The 24,832-nt window shown below is 43.9% G+C and overlaps 1 protein-coding gene across 2 annotated transcripts in view; it reads right to left on the bottom strand.

The window, feature by feature from the left end:
- MYRIP (myosin VIIA and Rab interacting protein) overlaps positions 1 to 24,832 on the bottom strand; it is a 1,334,264-nt gene that overhangs the window by 553,651 nt on the left and 755,781 nt on the right. For both annotated transcript variants that reach the window (XM_069211480.1, XM_069211479.1), the window contains exon 4: positions 9,540 to 9,676. In XM_069211480.1, coding sequence (XP_069067581.1) covers positions 9,540 to 9,676 — 137 coding nt within the window. The remainder of the gene's footprint in view (positions 1 to 9,539; positions 9,677 to 24,832) is intronic.

The following is a 24,832-nucleotide window of genomic DNA, read 5'->3' as shown; positions in this document are numbered from 1 at the left end:
TTTAAAAGGATACCCCACTATAGTGTAATCCCTTTCTGAATTCCATTCTTTAAAATGATAAATGCAGTAATACTTATAAAACTAAAGTATCTTACTCATGGGTAACTTTTCCTACAGTCAATGCTAATTCCACACATGCACTGAAACTGCCTTACAAGGCCAATACAGAGCTTATAATGATTTAGAAATACCATTAACATTTCAGAAACACCAAATGTGGTTCAAAGGTACCCAACTCAAATGTTATTAAAAACATTAGACTGGGTCCCCTCAGCAATGAGGGAGCTACATGGCCAGTCTTTGCCAGCTATATACCAAATCCTAATATACAACAACTAAAAGCGTCCAAGTTCCATCAACTAAACAATGGTCTATTGGGACTATACAGATGTTTAATAAAGTTTATGTGTACAATAACAACTGCCCCAGAGAGGACTGTTCAATCTGTGCAGTCACAGTAAGCTGTGACTGCAATTAGTCCTGTAACTATTAATGCTAATATGGGTAAAATACCCAGTCGATGGGAGGAAATACTGCTCTGGATTGCATAAAAACAGCCCAGCTTGAAACAGTGTTTCCACATACAGGACCCCATGATGAACATAAAATTCTCACTATGTACTTGCCACTTGAGATGGTTCCCCCAGTAGAAGATTATGCAACTTGGTCAACAGTCTTTGCTGCAGTATATATCATGGCATATCGTACACTCTCAATTGCTGTTTTGCCTGAAGTGCTAAAACGGATTGAAAATGAATACCGGGCTGCAACTGCTCTGGATTTGGGGATGAAATTGATTGGCAATTTTCTCACAGTATCCTAAATTATTTTAAACAATATTAAAGGGGAAGCAGCAGCACTGGCAATATACTAGTGCCTCATGCTGGTCATGGTTGCAGAGCAAGAGCACGAATTACCACAAATTATTGCTGACACTTATACATCTTTAGATGAAGATCATTTTGAGACCAGACCGAATAAGCCACAGCTTAAAGGTAGAACTGAAAAGGTCAATACCAAGTAAGCACCAAGTTTTCTAAAAAATGCTGGGGCGAACAAAAAATAAAGAAAAAATTAAATCACATGATGTATTTGAACTGGAGACCCCCAAAAATAATATAATTTAATTAATCGTGATAAATTAAAACAGAGTGATAGGTATCAGTATACTGATACCAGCCTGCCTGAAAGAGTGGGGCTGTCAGAGTGCAAGCGAGAAGAGTATGTGAAACCAAATAAGGACTCCCCACATTGTCTGACATCGTCATAAATAAGGAAAAGAAACTTCCTCAACAGAAACCCCAATTCAAAAAGAATAGGGTTGGAGAAATTTTAGCTAAATGTGCGCCACATTTTGAGAATGCTTGTTTAGACCAGGAAATAGGTAGTGACTCTGCTAGAAAGCATGGCAGAGGTCATGGTAGTTCGCCAGAATCTTCAAGAGTTGCTAGATGAGAGAGCAACTAATGACTTAATTGAAGCCAAACCTCAGATTAGTGGCTCGTCCCTCCAGATATATTATACAAACTGAATTTACAAACTGACCAAGGTATAACACATACAATCAAGTAACATTCCTGGAAAATGTGACATTTAGCTTTGACATTCTCTTGGCTGAAAGAGATTGGCCATGAGAGTTTGTTAGAACACTCCCACAAAGAAATTATATAATAATCGCTGTCTTTGTTCCTGAAGACTGTAAGCAAGTGTAATTTGTGGAATGGGCTCTTGCACAAGCGCTGGCACTATACTATACCACAGACGTGTAGGCTGGTATAAGGATTTGCCTCATCACGTTATGCCCACAAGGTCCAGCATGCAAGTCCAACCACAATATCCAATAGAACATGAAGCAAACGTTCCAGTGATGGAAATTCTCTCACAACTAGTGAACCAGGGAGTAACTGAACTATGCATATCTTCAGTGAATAACCCTTTATTCCTGGTATCTAACCTTCATCACTCCTACTGCATAGTCTTAGACTATAGACTCTTATACAGTCATACATGCACATTTCCAATTCAAAACTCACACAGTACAGCTTTAATGAACAATATTGTCTGTAAAAAATACAAAACAATCCTGAATATTTCCAATGTTTTTTTGCCGAAATATAGCACCCAAAAGCAGAGATTTGACTGCCTTCTTTGTGCTCTGCTCACATCATTGTTTTTGTCGGCTTCCTCAGGGGTAAAGAACAGTTCCAGACTGTTGCCGGCCCGAGTAAAGTCAATTCTACATAATATTGACTCATAAGCATAGTCCTATATTGATTATATATACATATCTCACAGATGATGACAAACACATATGGCCAGACTAGATTGCATTGTTTTGGGATTTGCTGAACATGGCTACAAATTTCATTTCAAGAAAACAAAAACTGCTCTTCTCAGTGTCCTATTTTTAGGATAATAATTATAAAATGAGATGAAAGAGCCAAGCTCCACATTTCCTCGAGAAATTGGCTTTTCTACAACCACCAAATACCATTTAAAGGTTTCAATCCCTGTTGGGTTTCTTTAAGGTTGGCAGAACATACATACCAGATTATACACAGCAAATAAAACCCTTGTATGATTTAATTCACCTAGACTTTTCCATTATACATTGGACATCAGAACATACATAAATTCTTGGATCACTACAAAACATCATGCTTGCATCCAAACACTTGCACACATGTGTAAACAAAACAAATTTGGTCATCCGTATAATAACGGGTGACATTGGCATTTGTGTGCCATTGGCTTCACAAATGTGACCTTCAATGAAGGGGACACAGTACCCTTTGCATACAAAATCACATTTATATTCTAATGCTGAAATACATTTTGTATCCACAGAAAAAATGCTGACTGCAGTTCAGATGGTTGTCCTAAAGGCAAGACCTTTGGCTCAAGGGAAATTAATAATTGTTGTTATTCCAATCTCAGCCTTTGGGGCTATCACAAATGGCAACATTCATAACGTGCATCTAACATAACCCCCAGTTCCTCTTCCCACTTAGAGCATACTAAGGTTTAGCATCATGTGATAGGAGCTCAAGGAGTTGATAGATTGGTGATGCACTTTCTAGACAGGTGGCCTCTAAAATGGGTCTCAATCGGTGTGAGGGCCCACTCGACCGAAGAGCGATTAGAGGGCGAGGAAGCCTAATGTAGTAACTGTAACATATATGGTGGATGGGCAGTGTCTAAGGAGAAGAGGCATGTGGGAGTGCTAGATGAGAGAATTTACCATTTACATAAAGATCAGCCACCATGGGCGTCGGATTGAGGAACCATTGATAAAAGCCCATGTCTTTCAGTCCCAGGAGAAAGTCTGGGTTATTCAGGACTGGGGAAATTAGGGAGGGAAAAGCTATCAATCCAGAACTGCAGACCGACCCTGGCCGCCCAATTCCATCAGGGTAATGCACATGGAGGGCAATAGGGACAAGCAGTGACAGTGAAGCAGAGGGAGCCAAGGCAATGTGTGTATTACATTAACAAAGAAGTGACAAACGGACCTGCACCCAGAGCTTTGCTGTGTCAGGCTGATGAGATCTAGTAGGGGGCAAAGCTGAGTAGCTCAAATGAGGCGGTCAATCTGGAGAAAACCCAGTCCACCCTCTGACTTATGACTGCACATCATTTTGTAGGAAATCCTTGGTGGTTTTCCCTCATGTGAACAATATAAGTTTATTGAGGATGATGATTTTTGTGTCTTGTAGAATTAGGAGGGGGGCAGTTTGGACAGTGTAGAGCATTTAGGGTAAAAAAGTTAATTTTGATAGTGACCAATCTGCCAAGCCAGGAGAGCTCCCCACCTGTAAAGGTCTTTAAAAATAGTGTCTAAAAAAGGACAAACATTGGACACATACAAGTCTTCAAATCAGGGTGCGATGGTGACGCCCAGGTAAGCATGGGATGAGGAGGATCTAGTTATACCAAATGTAACTAAAGGTGTTGCTTCTCAGCTTGTGTGCTCTGGAATTTAGAGAGAAACAGATTTGGAATAGTTAAGGTTGAATCAATATATTCTGCAAAAATGGGCAGGTTTGTTGATCAAAGCTGGATGTAACATTTCTAGAATAGCGATAACACATATAATGTCATCTGCAAATAACACCATTTTATAAGTGGAAGTTTCAATTAGCAGGCTCTTAATCTTAGTACTGTGATGAATTTTCCAGACTAAAGGTTCCAGAGCAAAACATTGTCAGGGAAAAGGGACATACCTGGAATGTGACCCTCCGGACGGGAATTTGTGGCCTGTCATGGTTGTTAATCTTACGTTTAGCTGACAGTTTAGCAAAGATGTGAGCTTAGATATGAGGACCAAAGTTTGTTCTGTCAAGACCTTTGATCTTGTGTTGCCAGTACAGCTGGACAAAATCCTTCTCAGGATCTCAAGAGAAGGGGCATGTGGATAGCTGTATCTTTTGCCATTTGACACAGGTTAAGTGCCAGTACTATATTATCTCTTGCAACGTTTAAAGTCCGGATTTAATCTTGTCTGACTGGAGAAAGGACTAAGAGTACAGCCAATTTGTCTTGGAAAGTTTTAGAAAAGAGTTAGGGCAGCCATCGGTACCTGGAGCTTTATTTTTAGGAAAGAACATGATCACCGCTGTCACCCCCATGGATGAGATTGTTTCTTCTAGAGTGTAAAGCAATTCAGATGGGAGGGTCTAGAGTGACACATCACATAGGTAGTCATCTCGGTGACTTGCTGACTTGCTGACATGAGTTCTGTGGCATAGAGTCCGATAATAATAATAAAAGGCCTAAACTATGTCTTTTGTATGGATAAGTGTGTCTCCACAGGGAAGAGTGATTGAGTGTATCCTACTCTGCAGATGAAGGAGTCAAAGTTTGTAGACTAGTAACCAGCCTGCTTTATTTCCCTTCTGGTAATATGTCTGTTTTGTATATAAGATGTAGCAGTCCATTTCCCCCAACAGTATCTGCTCAAGCTCAGTCCTGGCTTCAAACAACAACCAACAGGATTTCCAAAAGCTAGATCATATATGCTCCATCTTAGCTTCATGTATCTGGGCTTCGAAGTCAGGTTTGTGATATGCTTCATTTAGAGAGTCCTGAGATATGTGATGTAAGTTCTTCATGCATCACTGCCTTAGCAGAATCCCAGTAAAAAGCGAGTGAGGTAGAGAGCTCATCATTCGCCTGGAAACACTGATCCAGAGCTTTCCCAATAGCATGTTGGATTATGGGCCCCAAATAGCTATCTCATTCATGGGCCAATGCTGGTGTGGGGAGGAGACAAGGGGGATTGAAGTCCATGTCGCTGTGACCAGGGCACGGTCTGATAAAACCTGGGTATCTGTTTGACTGTCTATGAGAGCTTGGAGATTGGCCTGTAGAGTCAGAAACATGTCCAGCCTAGAGGAAGTTCTATATATATTTTAAAGAATGTGTAATCACAGTCGAAGGAGTGATGTGCCCTCCATATGTCGACCAAGTAAAGGTCTCACATCCCCTTTCAAAGCCCAAAATGTGCCTCCTTGTGCTTAGGAGTGGCTGAGCTGTGGATTGAGAAATATATTAAAATTCCTTTCCAACAGCAGCTCCCTGGACATTAAATCAGCCAAGTGCTCGAAGAAAGTGGTGTAGAACTGTGCTTTTTGTTCTGGTGGCTGGTATATAGTTGCCAGCGTGGCCACCTGTCCCTTTAACCACCCCTTCATGAGCAATCTACCCACCTCATACCAAAATGTGGATTGCTCCTGAAAATGGATATCCCTCCGGAATAAGATAGCAACTCCTTTTGTTTTCATTTTACTCGGGGAGCAACTGTAGGTTGTACGTTTGTGAATAAAGGAGAGTCACATCTCTTTTGTCAGAAGGCGTGTCGCTTGGAGGAAGGCCACTTCTTTGGCATTAAGCCATTTTAATAATGTGCATCTTTTCATGGAGGATTTAAGGCCGTATACATTTTGTGTAAAATATGTATACATAGACATCCCATCTAGGGGATATGTAAGTTATTCTGAAGCTGTGCTTCCCTCCACAGAGAGGAGGAGAGTAGTATGAGCAGCACAATGGCCACATATATCACACTGTTGAAAAGTCAGTGACCACATGGTCGTAACTGAAAAACCAAATCATTTCAAACAAAGAATATAGTTGCAGCCAGGGAGAGAACATCCCTCAGCAGTGCATATCATAAGGAAGAATTATGCTAAATAAAAAAAAAAAAGTAATAAATGACAACTAGAAATACAAACTTGGTTAACGTCTGAAAAAAGCGGTAGCTCATGTATGGTGCCACTGGCAGGACATATGCAGCACAGAAGCGTGGGGGTTGTAGGTGGCAAATCTCACCAAAGTATCCAAAAGGGAGAACATCAGTGTCACTCATCATCTACTGTATCTTTGATTCACAGATCATGCGCTTGATGACCTGGTTTACATACATGTCCATTGTTGTTTTGGAATGTGGTGAGTTTTCAATTGATTAGTCGATTTCTGGCTTAGGGTGGCCTGGCAAGAAGGAGTGGAGTCAGCACCAGCCCAAAGATGGAGAAAAAACTCAGCCTCCTCCAGGGTATATGCCATATATTATTTGCCATGAATTTTGAAGAGAAGTTGCAGCAGGAATCCCCATCTGTATGGAGTGTGTTGTTCCTGAAGTTGGTCTGTCACCCTTTTTAATTCTTTTCACTTCAATAAGGTATATGTTAAAATGTCTCGCTATACCTCTGTGGTATCACCATTGTAGGCAATGGTGCCATGTATGTGAGAGGCTTGAAAAATCTCCTCCCTTTGTTTTTTCAAAGTGGATTCTAGTCAAGAAATCTGTAGTGAGAATGCACTTTTGTTGGCAGTCTAAGTACACTCTATGTGTGCGGTCCAGCAGGATGTCCAGGACAACAGGGTAGAGAGGACGGTGAGGAAGAGTTGTTGGACATAAGTCAGGAGTTTGGGGTTTGAGGACACAATCTGACTCCTCTGATGCACAGGTTATTGCGTCAGCTATGATTTTCGGTGTCATCAATCTCCCAGATAAGGATTTCTTTATTTCGCTCAAGTGCTGCCACTCCCTCACAGGATGTATCCTGCTCTTCTCCTTCCACTGCTGTACCCTCAAGTTGATTCAAGTGCCACTCTAAATTGTAAAGATGTTGGTCCAGGTCAGGTATAAATTTGTTGATGTCATGGCAGAGTGAAGACCTTTCCCTCTGAAACTGAGACATTGGAGTTTGAAAATCAGTTTTGGTGATTGAGGTCTCAGAGTCCACAGCCGGCAATATGTCTGAGTCTACACTGAGGCGCAATGAAACAGGCTGTTTTTGTGATTGAGCCAATGGCACATCCCTTGTATTGGAAATGCTTTGTGTCTTCGCTTTAGTGAATGTTATGATTTGTTAAAAGGACGATTAGAGAGGACATCAAGCTTGGCAGATGATCTGAAAGAAATAAAGTGTTGAGATGCTGCTGAGGGATAATAGCTCAGATCCACTCACTGGGCTACACATAGATTGCTAACAGGAGGTGACGGGCTGTGCATCAACAACAAGCAGGTCCTTGAAACAGTCCAACATTTGAAGTGTCTATTTTGCCGGTGTCTGGCATCTATGAGTCCAGGCATCCTTCTGTGGCTGTTCACCTACTAAAGGCCAAACTTAGCACCAAAAAAGGCCTATGGCAGGATCTGCTTCTAATGGACATAAATCTGCAATGGAAAATGTCCCCATTGGTGGAAAATGTACGTCATAGTCTATCCTGGGGTACGGATTGCCGGAGAGGGGCATTTGACTGGGTAATCTGAGGTTTTTAAGTTGTGTTGTTGATGCTATCAATAACCTTAAGATGATAATGAGGATCCCTCCAGCTATATATTTTAAGACAGCTAATAGAGACTGCATGAGCATCATGTTAAATAAGTATAAGGGTCTGAACACTGCTCAGTAGGACTGAAATTTCAGGGCGGTGGCCAGCTGACTTGCACATCCTCTGCAAAATGACAAAGCAGTTCAGAGGCTGCTTGTGGACTGTGGCCTACAGATATTGAAAATTCTCACCGTCCACCCACTGGTGCTGGCCGAGCCCCAGAATCTACTGTGTGAAGCTGGTCACATGACACATTTGAATGAAGAAAGGCCGAAAGAATCTCTATCCCACCAGTAGTAATCAATTTTATTCATTTGAAGAATTATTATCAATTTTGGGAAATGAAGTATTACTCTTGTTGGTTATTAATCATTGGTGGAGATCATTTATTCATGTTTAAAATTTCTAATTTCTTTTATCACTGTTGTCATATTTCAATGTTTTTTTAGCACATGTTGAGGACAGTGGGTCATCCCGTAATCAAGCATTTTAGAATTTGAAATATTAAAAAAATTATCATCTAGGTTTCATGGGGGCCGGCAGCTTTAGGAGGGAGAGGGCGGGCGGGAAGCACACACACTCATTCTTTCACATTCACATGCATGCACGCACATCCATTAACAACACTCATAACATTGAAGCATGCACGCACGCACCAAACATTCATTTTAAAAGATCACACACACACGCACACACACTTACCTTCAGCCTCGAAGGTCCCAGGAGGTTTGGGACTGCTACCTTCCCTCATTGGCTGACCCAGCCATTGAGGGAAGGCAGTAGCCCTAGCCTCGTCACAGAGTGGAATGGGGTCAGTGAGACTACTGACCCCACCCCACTCTAACGAAGTGTCACTGATTGACACTCGCCCTGGACGCTTCAGGGCTTAAACTCAAGTCAATGGGTGATGCTTTCCTCGTCACCCAGGGGAGGGCCCCCAGGCACCTTTGCGGAGCCGAGGAGGTCACACCCATAGGAGCTGTGACCTCCTCAGCCCAGCAAGGTTTAGCTCTGGCAGCCAGGAGTCTACGCAAATTGTGCATGTCTACTCCTGGCTGCCTGACCTGAACATGAAGAGTGTCTGTCAGGCTGACCTTTGTTCAGCCTGACAGACACTCTTCATGAGGGGCAGAAGTTGGGGGCGTTGCCCGTCCGAGCTGCGCCTGCTAGGTTTGCAAACTTCTTGGAATTTGGTTCAATGTATTTTTACCATGCAATAAACTACGCTCACATTGTTTTTTGATATTCAAGAGTCATGCACTACTGTGCTTCTATACCGCTAACATCAAACCTGCAATAGAATTTTCTTCCGGGTGAACTCATGGATTGTGCTTATTGCCCCTTTCACGGATATCCAAACCTACTATCCTGCATCAGAGCAAACCTTTTCAAGTATATATTTAAAGGTTACAAATATATAAAGCTTGCGTCTGAAACATTTTACTTTAATTACGGAGCTGAGGTCAATGAGAGTCCTGTTTACTTTTTACAAGGTGAGGGCGTGCATTATCAGAGGATAATATTTTCCTATTACAACAGCAATTAAAGTGATACTTATAGGCAAGTGTTTTACTGATTGATTCAGAAACACAATTGCAATAGTATGGCAAACATGCACTAACAAATAGAGAAAAAAATACAAGCTGAAGATTATTTATGGTGAATAGCACCTACGATTTACATGAAAAGCAAACACGTACCTGTTATGTCTGCACAAGCTCCACTCTCCAGTCTGTGCTTCCGGTACAAGTTCTTAAGGACCTTGGCACTGCCAAAACGTTTAAAACGACTTTTCACATTGTTATAATACCATTCGAGAGACTGGGTTCGTAGAAGCCTACAGATAATGAAACGAAACATTTAAAAAACGTTAGAAAAGCAGATAGTATGTGTGCAAAGTACATATAAGTTCTGTGGCTAAGCTTCAGGCAGCATGCCACTGAATAGCACATACATTCTATTTTTATCAGCACAGAGAAGACCTAAATTAGCAGTATTTTCACGTTTCTGTATTTCAAAAAGAGGCATGACAGGCAAACTGCCATGACCCTATTGACTATATGTTGTGACGGGAAATCATTTTCATTGACAAGACAAGAGTTATGTTCATTTTCTACCAGTGTACAACAGCTATGTTGTGATGTCGAAAAGAAAATATGCTCAGTGTGGTGTTGGGGGCCCTAGGCCCTCATGCTGATAATGAGGTGACAGGGACACAACATAGTGGGTTCACATAACTGGCCCAGGGCACATGCGCCTGGCCCTTTTTATTAGCAGGGTCACCTGACTGGTGACATCTGTGATGGATGGGTGTGGGGTGAGTGTAGAGGTCAGCCCACAGCAAAGTGGCTGGTGGAAACACTAGACTGTGTCCAGCAGGACTCTACACCCAGTTTTAGGTTATTGGAAATGTTTTCCCTTCTCTGCCACAACACATGTTTAAAGAAAATTAACAAGAGGTGTGCTTACAACACCTTATAGCACCTCTTAATTTGCTAATTAATTTCTGAGTCTTTGCCGACATGCTTTTGCACCCTGGTGAATTTTGAGATAACTAATGACAGAAAAAAAAATGCCCTCACTCAGAACAAGTGCAAAATACGTTAGAATAAGGTAAAGAGAAAGCCAGTACCTGCTCTGCTTTTTCAGACATATTTCACTAAAGTTATACATTGGCCTCCACAGACTAGCAAACTCCCACGGTACCACTGTATGTCACATGATATAGGCTCTGTTCACCTGGTCACATGATACAGAGCTAATATCTCATGCTGAGCGCAGGGTGAGCTGGAAATCACTTTACTAGTGGGTTTCCAAACTGCACCTGGAGACTCTCAACAAATCCATTATAGGGTTTCCAGCCTCCTCAGAAAAGGGGAGGCTGTTGCAAGAGCCTTTGATTTTGTGTTTCTCCTGGAAAGGGTTGAGCGTGGCGGGTGAGCGGGAGAGGGTGGGTAGATAAGAGTTACTGCCCCTAGTTGTGCCATAATGAATGCCCACCCCTCCAACTCTACTTCTTTGCTCAGGTAGCGAATGGGTCGGCCCCAAGGCCTCGTACACCTTCTTGCACGATGAAAGATTGTTTTGCAATTTTCAGTGATCCTTTAATCAATCTTAAAAGAAGATAACAGTGCAATTTTAGTGATTAGGTTAAAGTTAAAATGTTTGATATGACATTTTTCCAGACATAAAAGAATAAATAATGTTGATTTATACTCAATAAACATGATGTAATCTAACATAACACAACAAGGTGATCTTTGCTTCTGCCTGATCTTTGGGTAGGCACTCGTATGTAAAACTCAGCTTTTCTTTTATTGGCAACAATATTTTGAATACACTGTTTTTTTCATCAACATAAGCAATCATCTATAGGGAGCTTTGATAGGTGGCCAGGCCCTTTCCTATCTCTACTGTTCCACTCCACTAGGTACTAAGGAAAAGAAGGTGAGAATCATCACCTCCTGCACTCCCTTCTCAACTAACAGCTGATCCTCGATCTCATATACCTCCCTCTCTTTCTCCTAAATTCCTTTCTGCCCTTCATAGCCCATCTGTAATGAGCCCCAGAAGCCCTCCCATTCTATAACTTGACAGGTTCCTCTCCTCTGGCTTTCGGTGTTTGATCCAGAGGGCTTGGCGTCCCTGCAGTCCTCATCTCTTGCTGCCTACGTACATCACATTAGGTGGTCTCCTCCTACCTCAACTGCATTGTGAATCAACCCTCATCCACCCTAAACAATTGTTATGCAGCAGGTGCCACCCCCTGCCTACTTCTGACTCACATGACCAAATGGTACCTACTAATGAAAATGAATCCTCAACCTGACTGCATTCCGACACTGAAGGCCCTGCAAGCAGCCATCCACACCACTGCAGGTGTGTCTTCAGTGTCGCAAAGAGCTCAGGGAATAATTTAAAGAACACAGTAAATTGTCCACATCTACTTTCAGAATACAGTTAGATTCAATACCTGTATGTCTGCCTTTGGCTCTGTATCACACTCTACAACTTTTTGGCTAGGTTTAAGATATATAAACACCACATACATACATGCTGCACACACTTGAAGCCTGAGAGGCTATTGCCAATAGATTTACTCTCATTTACACTCATGTGACCCAGATGTTATGCATACCGGATTTACCCACAAGTTTAGACTTTTAGTAAGTGTCTTGGTAAAATGGGATCTGGCACATTCTGCACCGATCTCGTGAGGACCTGTCTATGGAAAATTAGAACAAGAGCAATCCGCATTAATGTCCTCTAGTTTAGCACAAGTTGTACGGTGTAAATTACTCAATTTCCCTGCATGGCATCATTAAGCCTTCTTTGCTTGACAAAGTTCTTCCCCATATTATGTGCTACCTACAAACTGGGACTTTTTCTTCCCCAGTATCCACTGTCTTCTGTGGAACAGGCCTTGCGCATGCGGCTTCTGAATTTGTGGGTGAGTCTTGGAAAGAGGACCATCCAGGCAGCAAATTAGTGGCCTAGGATGGGGTGCTGTAAAAAAACAGTTGTTTACGGTTGTAATCATGTCTTGCAATAGGCAGTCAATAACAAAAAAAAACAAAGACGCATAGATTGCAAAACAAATATTTGCAGGTGAGTGCTGTCCACTAGTGCAGTCCTTTAAAATGATAGTTACTTTGAGGTAAGGAGGATTTACATTTTTGAAATCTGAAACCCCTCAGAGCAAGGATGCAGTAACTTTAATGGAAGAGTACCAGCATTTCCCAGTAACAGGTTCTCTGATAATGAGTCCTCGTACTTTTATTTTTCAATTTTAAGCAAAGCACTTATGAAAGGTAGTTTTGGGTCCTTCTATTGCCCCCAGTGATGCCATCCGAAGTTCTGCATGACTCTTTAATATTAATGACTAAAAGAAACCAACTGTACATCAGTGGCATGTTTTCATTGTGCTTTTATCCACAGTCTCACCCTTAGTGTAAACAATTATGGTTATGTAATACCTTTTATGGGCAACATACCATTATCATGACATTTTCAGGCATACAATGTCCAAAGCATTTCACTGTTAAGCATCAGCATATTTATAAAATGAAACCACACCACTCATTGAACATTATGAAATATCACTAAAAGGGAAATTGCCCCTCTCTTCCAACAACACACAGACAGCCTAATTTTCAGTGTAAAATGCAAACATGCTGTTAGAATTGACCCACTTTACAGGGTTAGCCCTAACCTTTTTGGCTTCACCCCTCCTGTATTTGCTGAATTGGTTTTTGTTGGCCTTAGGACTCTGTGCATTTAACCAGTGCTAAAGTGCGCATGCTCACTCCCTAAAACATATTAATTGGCTTACACCTGTTTGGCATATTTAATCTATTTATAAATCCCTAGCAAAGTGGTATCTATGTACCCAAGACATGTAAATTAAATGCGTCTAGTGGGCCTGCCGTAGTTATTCTGCCACCCACTTAAGTAGCCTCTTACAACATGTCCAAGGCCTTCCAATGCAGCCTGAATGCAGTTTTAAACTTCCAATTTAACTTTGCAAAATAACCTAATTGTCAAGCCTTAACTTAAACTTACCTATTATCACACATAAGTCATCCCTATGGTAGGCCCTAGGTAGCCCATAGGGCAGGGTGCATCGTAGTTAAAAGCTTGGACATGTAGTTTGAAGTTTACATGTTGTGAAAAACTCCTAAATTCATTTTTCAGTATGGTGAGGACTGTCTCCCATACGATAACATTGGGTTGCCTTATTAAATTTACTACAGGATAACTTTTGATTGGTAGCAGGTAAATATTTGTGTTTGGCGTTTGAGAAATTGAAATGTAAAACCCTCCTTAAATGAATTTAGGTTATAATTTTGAAAATGCCACTTTTAAAAAGTTGCCATTTTCCTGCCTTGTTTGGGGCCCCCAGCCGGTTCCTTGGTCTCATGACTGGGTGTAGTTATCAGTTGGACTTTGTTAACACCTCCCAGAAAGCCACACAAAAGAGGGATTAGGTGTGCCTGGATGGGCCATCACTGGCAGGATGGTAAAGTGCTAAACAGGGTACTGTTCCACTTGCAAATCAATAGCCTTTACCCTGACTTCACCAAAGGACTTGTCACCGCTGCATTGTTCATGCAGGCAGCTTAGAGGAAGGAAGCGCACGCAGGAAACAAGGGGATTCACTAGAAATGCCTTGCAGTTGATCTGAATTTGTGACTGTCCCAGTCCGGTGGTCCCAGATGACCACAGTTGGCACTTTGTGCTTTGAGGCACTATTTTCTATGAAAACTGCACATCCCCGGTTCTACTTATTGGACTTTTGTCATTTTGGAATCAAATGTATTAAATTTGAATCTGTTTTTCCTATTTGGTGTGGAATTGTTCTTGTGTTGTGTTTTCACTTTATTACTCTTTGAAGTGCTGCATAAATACTGTACACATTGCCTCTAAGTTAAGTCTGACTGCTTTTGTGCCACGCTACCAGAGGGTTGAGCACAGGTTAATTTGGGGTTTGCTTGTATCTCACCCTGACAGAGGTTGTGGTTGCTGCTTTATTAGGGTTTCATCCTTTCTATCAACCAATAAGCCAAATGACTAAACATGCATTAACCTTCAGAATGATGATTAGGCTTTTCTATATAAATATTTATTGTAAACATGCATCATTGCACAAAGCAGCTAACTATTCAATTACTGTAGTATATTCTTTCTTTTAGATGGTCAATGTTTTTTTAAGTTTTCAAATGCGAATACTGTGGAATTGTATTTTACCTTGACTCCATCTTGGGCATGTTAGGCCATGTAATACTCAATGATAACAAAGCCTGTTTGTTAAACAGCTCATGACCTAGATGAACTTTGTTTTCTGTTCTTTTCAGTTTGTTCAGAACGCATTATGATGCAAGACTTGCTATCAAGACAGCGCTCATGAAATATCATTGCACACTAGCTGAAGCAATATATATGAAGAAATGTACTATCCTGTGTGTGTCATCTCTATTAGATGAAAAGTTCCATCTTACAATGTGAGGCGTGTAGGCCATATTCTGTAACTTCCTTGCTGTATGCTGTACTGTACCTTACCTTATTTGGTGCGATATAAAGGATTAACAGTAATAATAACTCCTGCAGTGTTCGAGACATGATCACAAGCTAATGCTGAGAATTAATAGGATGCATGAACACGTCTTGTGGTTTGTAGAATTAAAAGATCATGTTTGACTTCCTAAATTTGAACTGCTTGAACTTGGCCTCTCAAGCCACAGTCTCCGTGCACGTAAATGAATTGCTTTTCTTATACTCTAAGGACTGGCTGGTCTCTGATTTTGTTCCTGATCTGAAGGAAGCTTCAAAAATACTAGCTGAGATTAATATGATTATAAAGCATAACAGTAAAATAGAAACATATTTGGTAATTATATGACAATGAAAATTAATCATATATCAAGGAGGATTGACACGGTACCGATGAACTAAATAAACTGAAATATGCATTATGAAGTGGCTATCACCACTATTACAAACTATGTTGTGAGACAAATACTATATCGAAGAAGAAGAAGTGAAAGAGGATCAAATATAAAAGATCATAACCATAAATGTCTATATTTTTGGAATGGAGATAAAAAAATACATCACAGTTGGAAAGAATTATGGCAGAACATATGAATAAGTTACTTCATTACAATAAAATTGAGGACAGGTATATCTCTATGATGAGATTCTGGACTTAAAGTCTATAAGATGTATGAAATCTTTGATTTACACATATACCACTCCATAACAACAAAAAACGGCTGCTTTGAAAAGTCTTTAAAACACGAGATCATGTGTTTAACAGCACCAAAAACAACAAAATCTAGTTTATCTGGTAGCAAATAAAGTTCTCAAGTTATGGGAGGTTCTCCTTCCAGGAATGAGATCAGATGGTTCTGGCAGCACTAAACAACTCATTGGAGGTGGTCAATCTTTTTGCTATTATTCATCTTATTGTCAAAGTTAAGGAGGTACAGGGGTCTATAAGACTGGCATCCTTCAAGTTTCTTACCAGGCTTAAGATTTAGAAGGACTATAATCACTGATTAAGATGTGGATAGAGGTGATTCTCCCTGCATCAAAGCCTCAGAGAAAAGCTGTAATGAATGAGTAGCAAGGACGTCTTAGCATGCTTCATAAAATTCTGATGTAAAGCCTGCAGAATTCAGGGCCTTTCCATCCTCAAATGAGTTAGTAGCTGATTTGACCCCTTCTAGGCTCAATTGCTCCAGCAGTGAGGCACTGGTTCATCACCTATCCAAGCCATAGCAGCTTCACCTACATAGGAAAGCATCTGATCTTGTCCATTATGCTCTATGAAATTCAATATACAAAGATAGAAACTTCATTAATATTTCCCCCTCAGTACAGCTCCTCATCCCACTAGCAGATCACAATTCCTTAACAGTGCTATGTTTGATGTCATGCAATAGAACCAGCATGGCCAGTGCTTTTAACGGTCTCAGCTTCTCCATAAAAATCTCGATCATGCATATTAATGCAGAAATTTCATTTTCTGATCTGTCAGGTCTTTGAACTCACTAAGAGATATGTGTATCTCTAATACAGATTTGGAATCTATTTTTAGGGAATGTCCTCCGTCCACCTCTGACAATTTATTTTCCTGCACACTGGCTCCACTCAGGAAACTCTCAGACAAGCAGATCCCCAAGAAAGACAGCTGATTCTCCCCCACCCTCCTCCAAGAGTCCAAGCGCATCTGCAGACTGCTGGAGGAGCAGCAAGACCATGGCAGACCACACAGCCTTCAAAACCGCCGTCACTGCACACCACCACCTCATCAGAACAACAAAGAAAGCAGCCATACAGGAACGCATCAATGCCAATGCACACAACATCAAAGAACTCTTCTCCGCAGTTAAATAATTCACCAAACACAACACATAGACAGCAGCCATTCCCCCTTCTTAAAACCTCTGTGACGACCTCGCCACCTTCTTCCACCACAAGAGCAAGGAGATCTATGGCAGCTTCACAACCTAAGGCCCACCCATCCACCACACCCAGACCCCAGCATATCTTATCCAACTGGACCACCCTCACCTCTGACAACACCCTCAGGATCATGACAAGCATCCACTCTAGAGCCTCCTTGGACCTCTGTCCTCACCATATCTTTAACAGAGCTGGCACCGCCATTGTACCCAAACTCTGCCACACCATTAACTCCTTCATGGAGTCTGCCACCTTCCCAGAAGACTGGAAGCACGCAGAGATCAACCCCCGCTGAAGAAACCCTCTGCCAACCCGACGGACCTCATGAAGTACAGACCCAACCCGCTGCTCCCCTTCCCAGCCAAAGTCATTGAGAAAGCTATCAATGCCCAACTCTGAGTTCATCGAAATGAACCACATCCTGGACCACTCCCAATCGGTCTTCAGAAGCAACTACAGAACTGAGACCGCTCTCCTCCCTGCTACAGATGACATCCGCACCATCCTCGACCAACGTGAAACTGCTACCCTCATCCTCTTGGACCTCTCAGCCGCCTTCAACACTGTCTCACACAAGGCCCTCTGCGCAAGACTCTAAGATGCAGGCATTCCTAACACTGCCCTAGAATGGATCCGATCCTTCCACACCCGCCAAACACAGAGAGTTAGACTTCCACTGTTCAACTCGGAGCCCACAGAGATCAGCTGAGGGAGCTTCCCTGAGCTCCACCCTCTTCAACATCTACATGGCCCCGCTCGCAGCCATCGTCAAAAGCCACGGGCTCAACATCGTCTCCTACGCTGATGTCACCCAGCTGATTCTCTCCCTTACAGACGAACCGACAACCACCAAGAGCAACTTCCACAATGGGATTAAGGCAGTCATCACCTGGTTGAAGGACAGCTGAATCAAGCTTAACTGAGACAAGAGTGAAGCCCTCATCCTGGGCTCCACCCCCTCTGCCCGGGATGACTTCTGGTGGCCCGCAGCACTTGGAATCATCCCCAAACCCATGGACCATGGACAAAACCTTGGCATCATCCTTGACTCCTCGCTCTGCCTCAATACGCTCAGCCTGCTTAGAAAGATCTTCAAGTGGAGCTCCACAGAATCCGGAAAAACGATCACCCATGCGGTCGTCAGCAGCAGACTCCACTACGGCAACGCAGTCTATGCTAGCATCACCCAGAAACTCCTAAAGAAACTACAGAACATCCAGAATACCTCCGCCAGACTCCTCCTGAACATCCCACGTCACAGCCACATCACCGGCCACCTAAGAAACCTTCACTCGCTACCAATCCTCATGCATGCCTACAAAGCCCTCCACAACACTGGTCCTGTATACCTCAATCACTGCCTCTTCTTCTACACTCCCACCAGACATCTCTACTCTGCTCCACCCAACTATCCCTGGCCACTATCCACGGATCCGCAAGACCACGGCTGAAGGAAGATCCTTCTCCTATGTCGCTGCAAAGACCTGGAACTCCCTGCTCCGGCATCTCAGGCAATCACCATTGATGCTGCAATTGAGCAAGGACCTGCCTCTTGTACTAATCTGCAGACTCTCCTCACCCCCCCAGCTCCTTGATACCCTGATGGGTGAGTAGTCACACTATATATGAACCCTGATTGATTGATTGATTTTCCTGCAGAGCCAGTTGGGTTCTTGTAGAAGCCAACACCTCTTTGTGCTTGGACAAAGCTATGGCCCTAATGTAGACTTTGAAGTTCTCCCAAACATTAGCATGAGTAAGGAGTGAGCCAATATTCAATTAAAAGATGTCTTAGATTGCTAAACTTATCTCTTCACCAAATACAGAATCCATTAAAACAGCTGAGGGAACCTATAATGTCTGTAAACTGGAATCTGGATATTTGGAGATGAAATAAAACTGGTGATTTGATAATGTGTTTGGCTAATATATTGGACAAGATTGAAAACTGGTTGGGTAAGACTTGGTCAGACAAAAATCAATGCACAAATGTGTGTTGTTGACTGAAGAATTACATAAATATACCTCATCAAAGGGTCTACGATACCTGACAATAAACTAAGTATAATATCTCCATAATGTTGTACAGACACTAGGCAGGCTTTAGTTGGGGGGTACGTATTTTGCTTATATGTGTCCCTGTCCAAGTTGGAATGCCAGATCGAAATACCTCCCACACACAATATTATGTGAGATTCTAATTTGGAGTACAGAGAGAAGACCTATTCACAATATTCAAGGGAATCCATATTTCAGCCATAGCTATTAAACACAGTAATTGTTGTGTGTCAGAAGTAAAATGACATCCATAACATTTATCTGTGTGAAGCTCTATATATATGTTTGATTTTAAAGTCTAATGATATACAGATTATTGTCACAACTCCTCTAGCATATTTATCATACTTGGCAAAAAAATCTAGATTACCCCCACCTCTGGCCAAAAGTGGATTGTGAACTTGGTTAGAAGAGGGTGAGTGCTATGTCCAACCTATGCCTGTCTAGGGAGACTATTACCAATCGTCCATTTCTAGGGATAATTAAACCTTACACATTCCAACAGAGAAATCAAAGTTACAAATTGTTAGAAATTGAGTCTTTGGTTGACAGTCAGCTTACCCCCTGTTCAAGCAAGGACCCTCACTCTAGTCAGGGTAAAAGAGAATCACCCTCAGCTAACCCATGCTTACCGCCTTGGTAGCTTGGCAGAGCAGTAGGCTTAACTTCAGAGTGCTAGGTGTAAAGTATTTGTACCAACACACACAGTAACTTAATGAAAACACTACAAAATGACACAACACCAGTTTAGAAAAATAGGGAATATTTATCTAAACAAAACAAGACCAAAATGACAAAAAAAACGACATACACAAGTCAAGTTATGAATGATTAAACTCAAATGTAGTGCACAGAAACACAAAATGCTTCGATGAGATGTTAACACGGTGTCGTGACGGAGTCGTTCCCAACAAGCCGACACCAGCGGCGCCGGACACGGAGTCGGGTAGACCCCCAAGTACAGTACCTTTGTTAAAGAGTGAAAACAAGTTGATGCTCGAGTGGCGTCAGTCACGACGTGTTGCGGCGACTTCCACGGATTCGCGGTCTTCAACAGGGCTGCAGCGGCGTCAGGCCTGTGAAGGTCGTCGCGTTCCAGCGAAGATCATTGAGTTGGTTGCAGGCTGCGTCACCGGATTCAGCAGAGGCCTCGGTCCGAAGTCGTCTGAAGTCTATTTCCTTGAATTTCCACCAGCTCTCCTTTCAAGGGCCCAGGGACTGGATAGGGCACTACTTGTCAGAGCAGGAGTCTCTCCAGAGACTCCATGTGCTGGCCGAGAGAAGTCTTTGCTGTCCCTGAGACTTCAAACAACAGGAGACAAGCTCTAAATCAAGCCCTTGGAGATTTCTTCTCAAGATGGAAGGCACACAAAGTCCAGTCTTTGCCCTCTTACTCTGGCAGAAGCAGCAACTGCAGGATAGCTCCACAAAGCACAGTCACAGGCAGGGCAGCACTTCTCCTCAGCTCTTCTCCAGGCAGAGGTTCCTCTTGTTTCTAGAAATGTTCTAAAGTCTGTGGTTTTGGGTGCCCTTCTTATACCCAATTTCTCCTTTGAAGTAGGCCTACTTCAAAGTAAAGTCTCTTTTGAATGTGAAATCCTGCCTTTCCCAGGGCAAGCTCCAGACACTCACCAGGGGGTCTGAGACAACATTGTGTGAGGACAGGCACAGCCCTTTCAGGTGTAAGTGACCACTCCTCCCCTCCCTCTTAGCACAGATGGCTCATCAGGAAATGCAGACTACACCCCAGCTCTTTTTATGTCACTGTCTAGTGTGAGGTGCAACCAGCCCAACTGTCAAACTGACCCAGACAGGGAATCCACAAACAGGCAGAGTCACAGAAATGGTATAAGCAAGAAAATGCTCACTTTCTAAAAGTGGCATTTTCAAACACACAATCTTAAAATCAACTTAACTAAAAGATGTATTTTTTAAATTGTGAGCTCAGAGACCCCAAACTCCACATGTCCAACTGCTCCCAAAGGGAATCTACGCTTTAATCAGATTTAAAGGTAGCCCCCATGTTAACCTATGAGAGGGACAGGCCTTGCAACAGTGAAAAACGCATTTAGCAATATTTCACTGTCAAGACATATAAAAAACACATTACCATATGTCCTACCTTAACCATACACTGCACCCTGCCCTTGGGGCTACCCAGGGCCTACCTTAGGGGTGCCTTACATGTAAGAAAAGGGAAGGTTTAGGCCGGGCAATTGGGTACACTTGCCAAGTCGACTTTACAGTTAAAAGTACACACACAAACACTGCAATGGCAGGTCTGAGACATGATTACAGAGCTACTTATATGGGTGGCACAACCAGTGCTGCAGGCCCACTAGTAGCATTTGATTTACAGGCCCTGGCACCTCTAGTGCACTTTACTAGGGACTTACTAGTAAATCAAATATGCCAATCATGGATAAGCCAATTACACACACATTTTGTAAAGGAGCACTTGCACTTTAGCGCTCGTTAGCAGTGGTAAAGTGCCCAGAGCAACAAAAACAGCATAATCAGAGTCCAGCACACATCAACAACCTGGGGAACAGAGGCAAAAAGTTAAGGGAGACCACACCAAGGATGAAAAGTCTAACAAGTAACAAGCTGAAAGTGGGGAGCAACTACCCAACCTCATGAGAGTTCTCATCACTAAGGCAGAAGGACCTGGACAGACCATCAGCATTGGCGTGCTCTGTTCCAGGACGGTGTTCCACTGTAAAGTCCATCCCCTGTAGAGAAATGGACCACCTCAACAGTTTTGGATTCTCCCCCCTCATCTGCATTAACCATCTGAGGGGCCTGTGGTCTGTCTGAACTCGGAAGTGAGTCCCAAACAAGTAGGGTCTTAGCTTCTTCAGTGCCCAGACCACAGCAAACGCTTCACGTTCTATGGCACTCCACCTGCGTTCCCTGGGTAGTAACCTTCTGCTAATGAAGGCTACGGGTTGATCTAGGCCCTCTTCATTAAGCTGTGAGAGTACTGCTCCAATGCCATGCTCTGAGGCGTCTGTTTGCACAACAAACTTCTTAGAGTAGTCAGGTGCCTTCAGCACAGGTGCTGTGCACATGGCAGCCTTCAGGGCATCAAAAGCATTCTGGCAAGCCTCTGGGTTGCTTCTTGGAAGTCAACTCAGTTAAGGGGGTAACAATAGTACCATATCCCTTAAACCTCCTGTATTATCCTCTGAGACTTAAAAAGGCTCTCACTTCGGTCTGGGTCTTGGGAGGCTCCCAAGCCAGAATTGTATCAATCTTAGGCTGTAGGGGTGCCACCTGTCCACTCCCCACCTGGTGTCCTAAGTACACCACCGAACCCTGCCCTATTTGGCACTTGCTCGCCTTAATAGTAAGGCCTGCCTTCTGCAGGGCCTCTAACACTCTCCAGAGGTGTTGCAGGTGTTCCTCCCATGTGCAGCAATGTCATCCAGGTAGGCGGCACTGAACTCATCCAGTCCTGCCAGCACCTGGTTTACCAACCTCTGAAAGGTGGCAGGGGCATCCTTCATCCGAAATGGCATCACTTTAAATTGAAAGTGTCCATCTGGTGTAGAAAATGCTGACCTCTCCTTGGCCTCCTCAGTTAAGGCAATCTGCCAGTACCCAGATGTTAAATCAAACGTACTGAGGTACTTGGCAGCTCCCAACCGATCAATGAGCTCATCAGCTCAGGGAATGGGGTGTGCGTCGGTCTTGCTGACCGCATTGAGTCCCCGGTAGTCCACACAGAACCTGGGATCTGGAGTGACACCAGGTGCAGCAGCTTTGGGGACCAATACCACTGGGTTGGCCCAAGGACTGCTGGAGTGCTCAATAACCCCTAGGGTAAGCATTTTGGACACCTCATCCTTATTGCATGCCCTGACCCTGTCTGTCACCCTGTAAACTTTCTGTTTAATAGGTGTACTGTCCCTAGTGTCCACATCATGTGTGCACAAGTGTGTGACTCCTGGGATCAGGGAAAACAGTGAGGAAAACTGCCACAACACGTGGTGACAGTCACCTTGCTGCTCCTCAGTCAGGGAGGGGGAGAGGATCACTCCCTCCACTGACCCATCTTTTTCTCCTGCAGACAGGAGGTCAGGAAGAGGCTCGCTCTCCTCCTCCATCCCATCATCTGTCGCAAGGAGCACTGACAGCTCAGTCCGCTCAAAGTGTGGCTTGAGGCGGTTGACATACAGGACCCTTAAAGGGTTTCTTGGAGACCGCAAATCCGCCAGGTAGGTGACTTCGCTCTTGCGCTCCACCACCTCAAATTGGCCAGTCCACTTATCTTAGAGTGCCCTAGGCTCCACTGGTGCCATCACCCACACTTTCTGACCAGGTTGAAATTCGACCAGAGTGGCGTTCTGGTCGTACCACCGTTTCATATCCTCCTGGCTTGCATCTAGGTTCTCCTGAGCGAGACTCCTGAAGCGGGCAGTCTGGTTTCTTAAAGCCAGCATGTAGCTAAATATATCCTGGGGTGGTTTACTAGGAGCTTTCTTCAAAGCTTCCTTCACCAGGCTCAAAGGTCCCCTCACAGGGTGGCCATAGATGACCTCAAAGGTCCCTTTTGAGGCACCACCCTGTAAGCGAACAGATGGCATGGCAAGAAGACGTCCCACTTCCACCTCAAGGACTCTGGCAGGCCCATGATCATGCCCTTCAAGGTGCGGTTGAATCTTGCAACCAGACAATTACCTTGGGGGTGGTAAGGGGTGGTGAACTTGTAGGTTACCCCACACACCTTCCACAGAGACTTCATATACGTAGATATGAAGTTGGTACCCCTATCAGATACTACTTCCTTGGGGAACCCCATGCGGGTAAAAACTCCCATCAAGGCACGGCCTACCACAGGGGGCAGTGACGGTTGTTAAAGGAATGGCTTCTGGGTACCGGGTGACATGGTCCACCAAGACCAGGATGAACCTGCTGCCCATGGCTGTCTTGGGATCCAGAGGTCCCACAATGTAAATACCAACCCTTTCAAAGGGGGTGCTAACTACAGGAAAAGGTTGGAGGGGCGGCTTACATTTCCCCCCACTCTTGCCACTTGCCTGACAAGTCTGGCAAGACCTACAATAGGTATCAGAGTGCTTTCGTATTTGGGGCCACTGAAAGTGGGTGGCAAGCCTGTCAAAGGTCTTGTCCTGCCCCAAGTGTCCAGCTAAAGGCACATCATGAGCCAGACCCAGTAGGAAGGCCCTAAAGCACGGGGCTACCACCAGCACACAAGCTGACCCAGTCTCAGGAACTTTAGGCTCGCCATACAGGAGGCCATCGTCCCTGTAGATTAGGTGTGATCCTGGCTCCTCGCCAGCCACCTGGGCTGCAGCCTGTTGCCGCAGCCCCTCTGGAGTAGGGCATACTTTCTGTGCCTAACAGAATGCCTCTCTGGTGGCCCCCCCTTCCTGCTGCCACTGCGACAGCTTAGGGACCTTCCCCAGTTCCGCCACCTGTTCCCCTGTAGGCTCCTGGGCATCACCCTCAGGCTCCGCCTCCTCTCGGGCAATGGGAACTTCGGGGGCCGGTTTCCCACTCCCCCTGCCCTTCCTCTTCTTGGCAGTCCCCTGGGCCACTGTTTCAGGCTCCAGGGGCTCTTGATCACCCTGACGGGTTGCCATTGACCGGGTGGATACGCATACCCACCCAGGCAGACCCAACATCTCCAAGTGAGACCTGTGTTCCACCTCCTTCCAAGGGGAATCCTCCAGGTCATTGCCTAGCAAACAATCAACAGGCATGGTTGGACTCACAGCTACTTTCAAGGAAGACCCCCCCATTCAAAGGGAACCTGCGCCACTCTGCACAGGCACTCTGAGTTGTCCACTGCAACTACTTGGTGAAGTACCCAGGGATCTATCTGCTCTTCACACACCAGCTGACTCCTCATTGTAGTCACACTGGCTCCTGTGTCTCTCAGAGCCTCCACCCTCTGTCCATTGATGGTCACCTACTGCCTGTACTTCTTAGTGTTTTCAGG

This window comes from Pleurodeles waltl, chromosome 10 (genome assembly GCF_031143425.1).
Source record: "Pleurodeles waltl isolate 20211129_DDA chromosome 10, aPleWal1.hap1.20221129, whole genome shotgun sequence".
Lineage (NCBI taxonomy): Eukaryota > Metazoa > Chordata > Amphibia > Caudata > Salamandridae > Pleurodeles > Pleurodeles waltl.
Note: the sequence above shows the minus strand (reverse complement) of the source record. Positions and strands in the feature narration are given on the sequence as shown.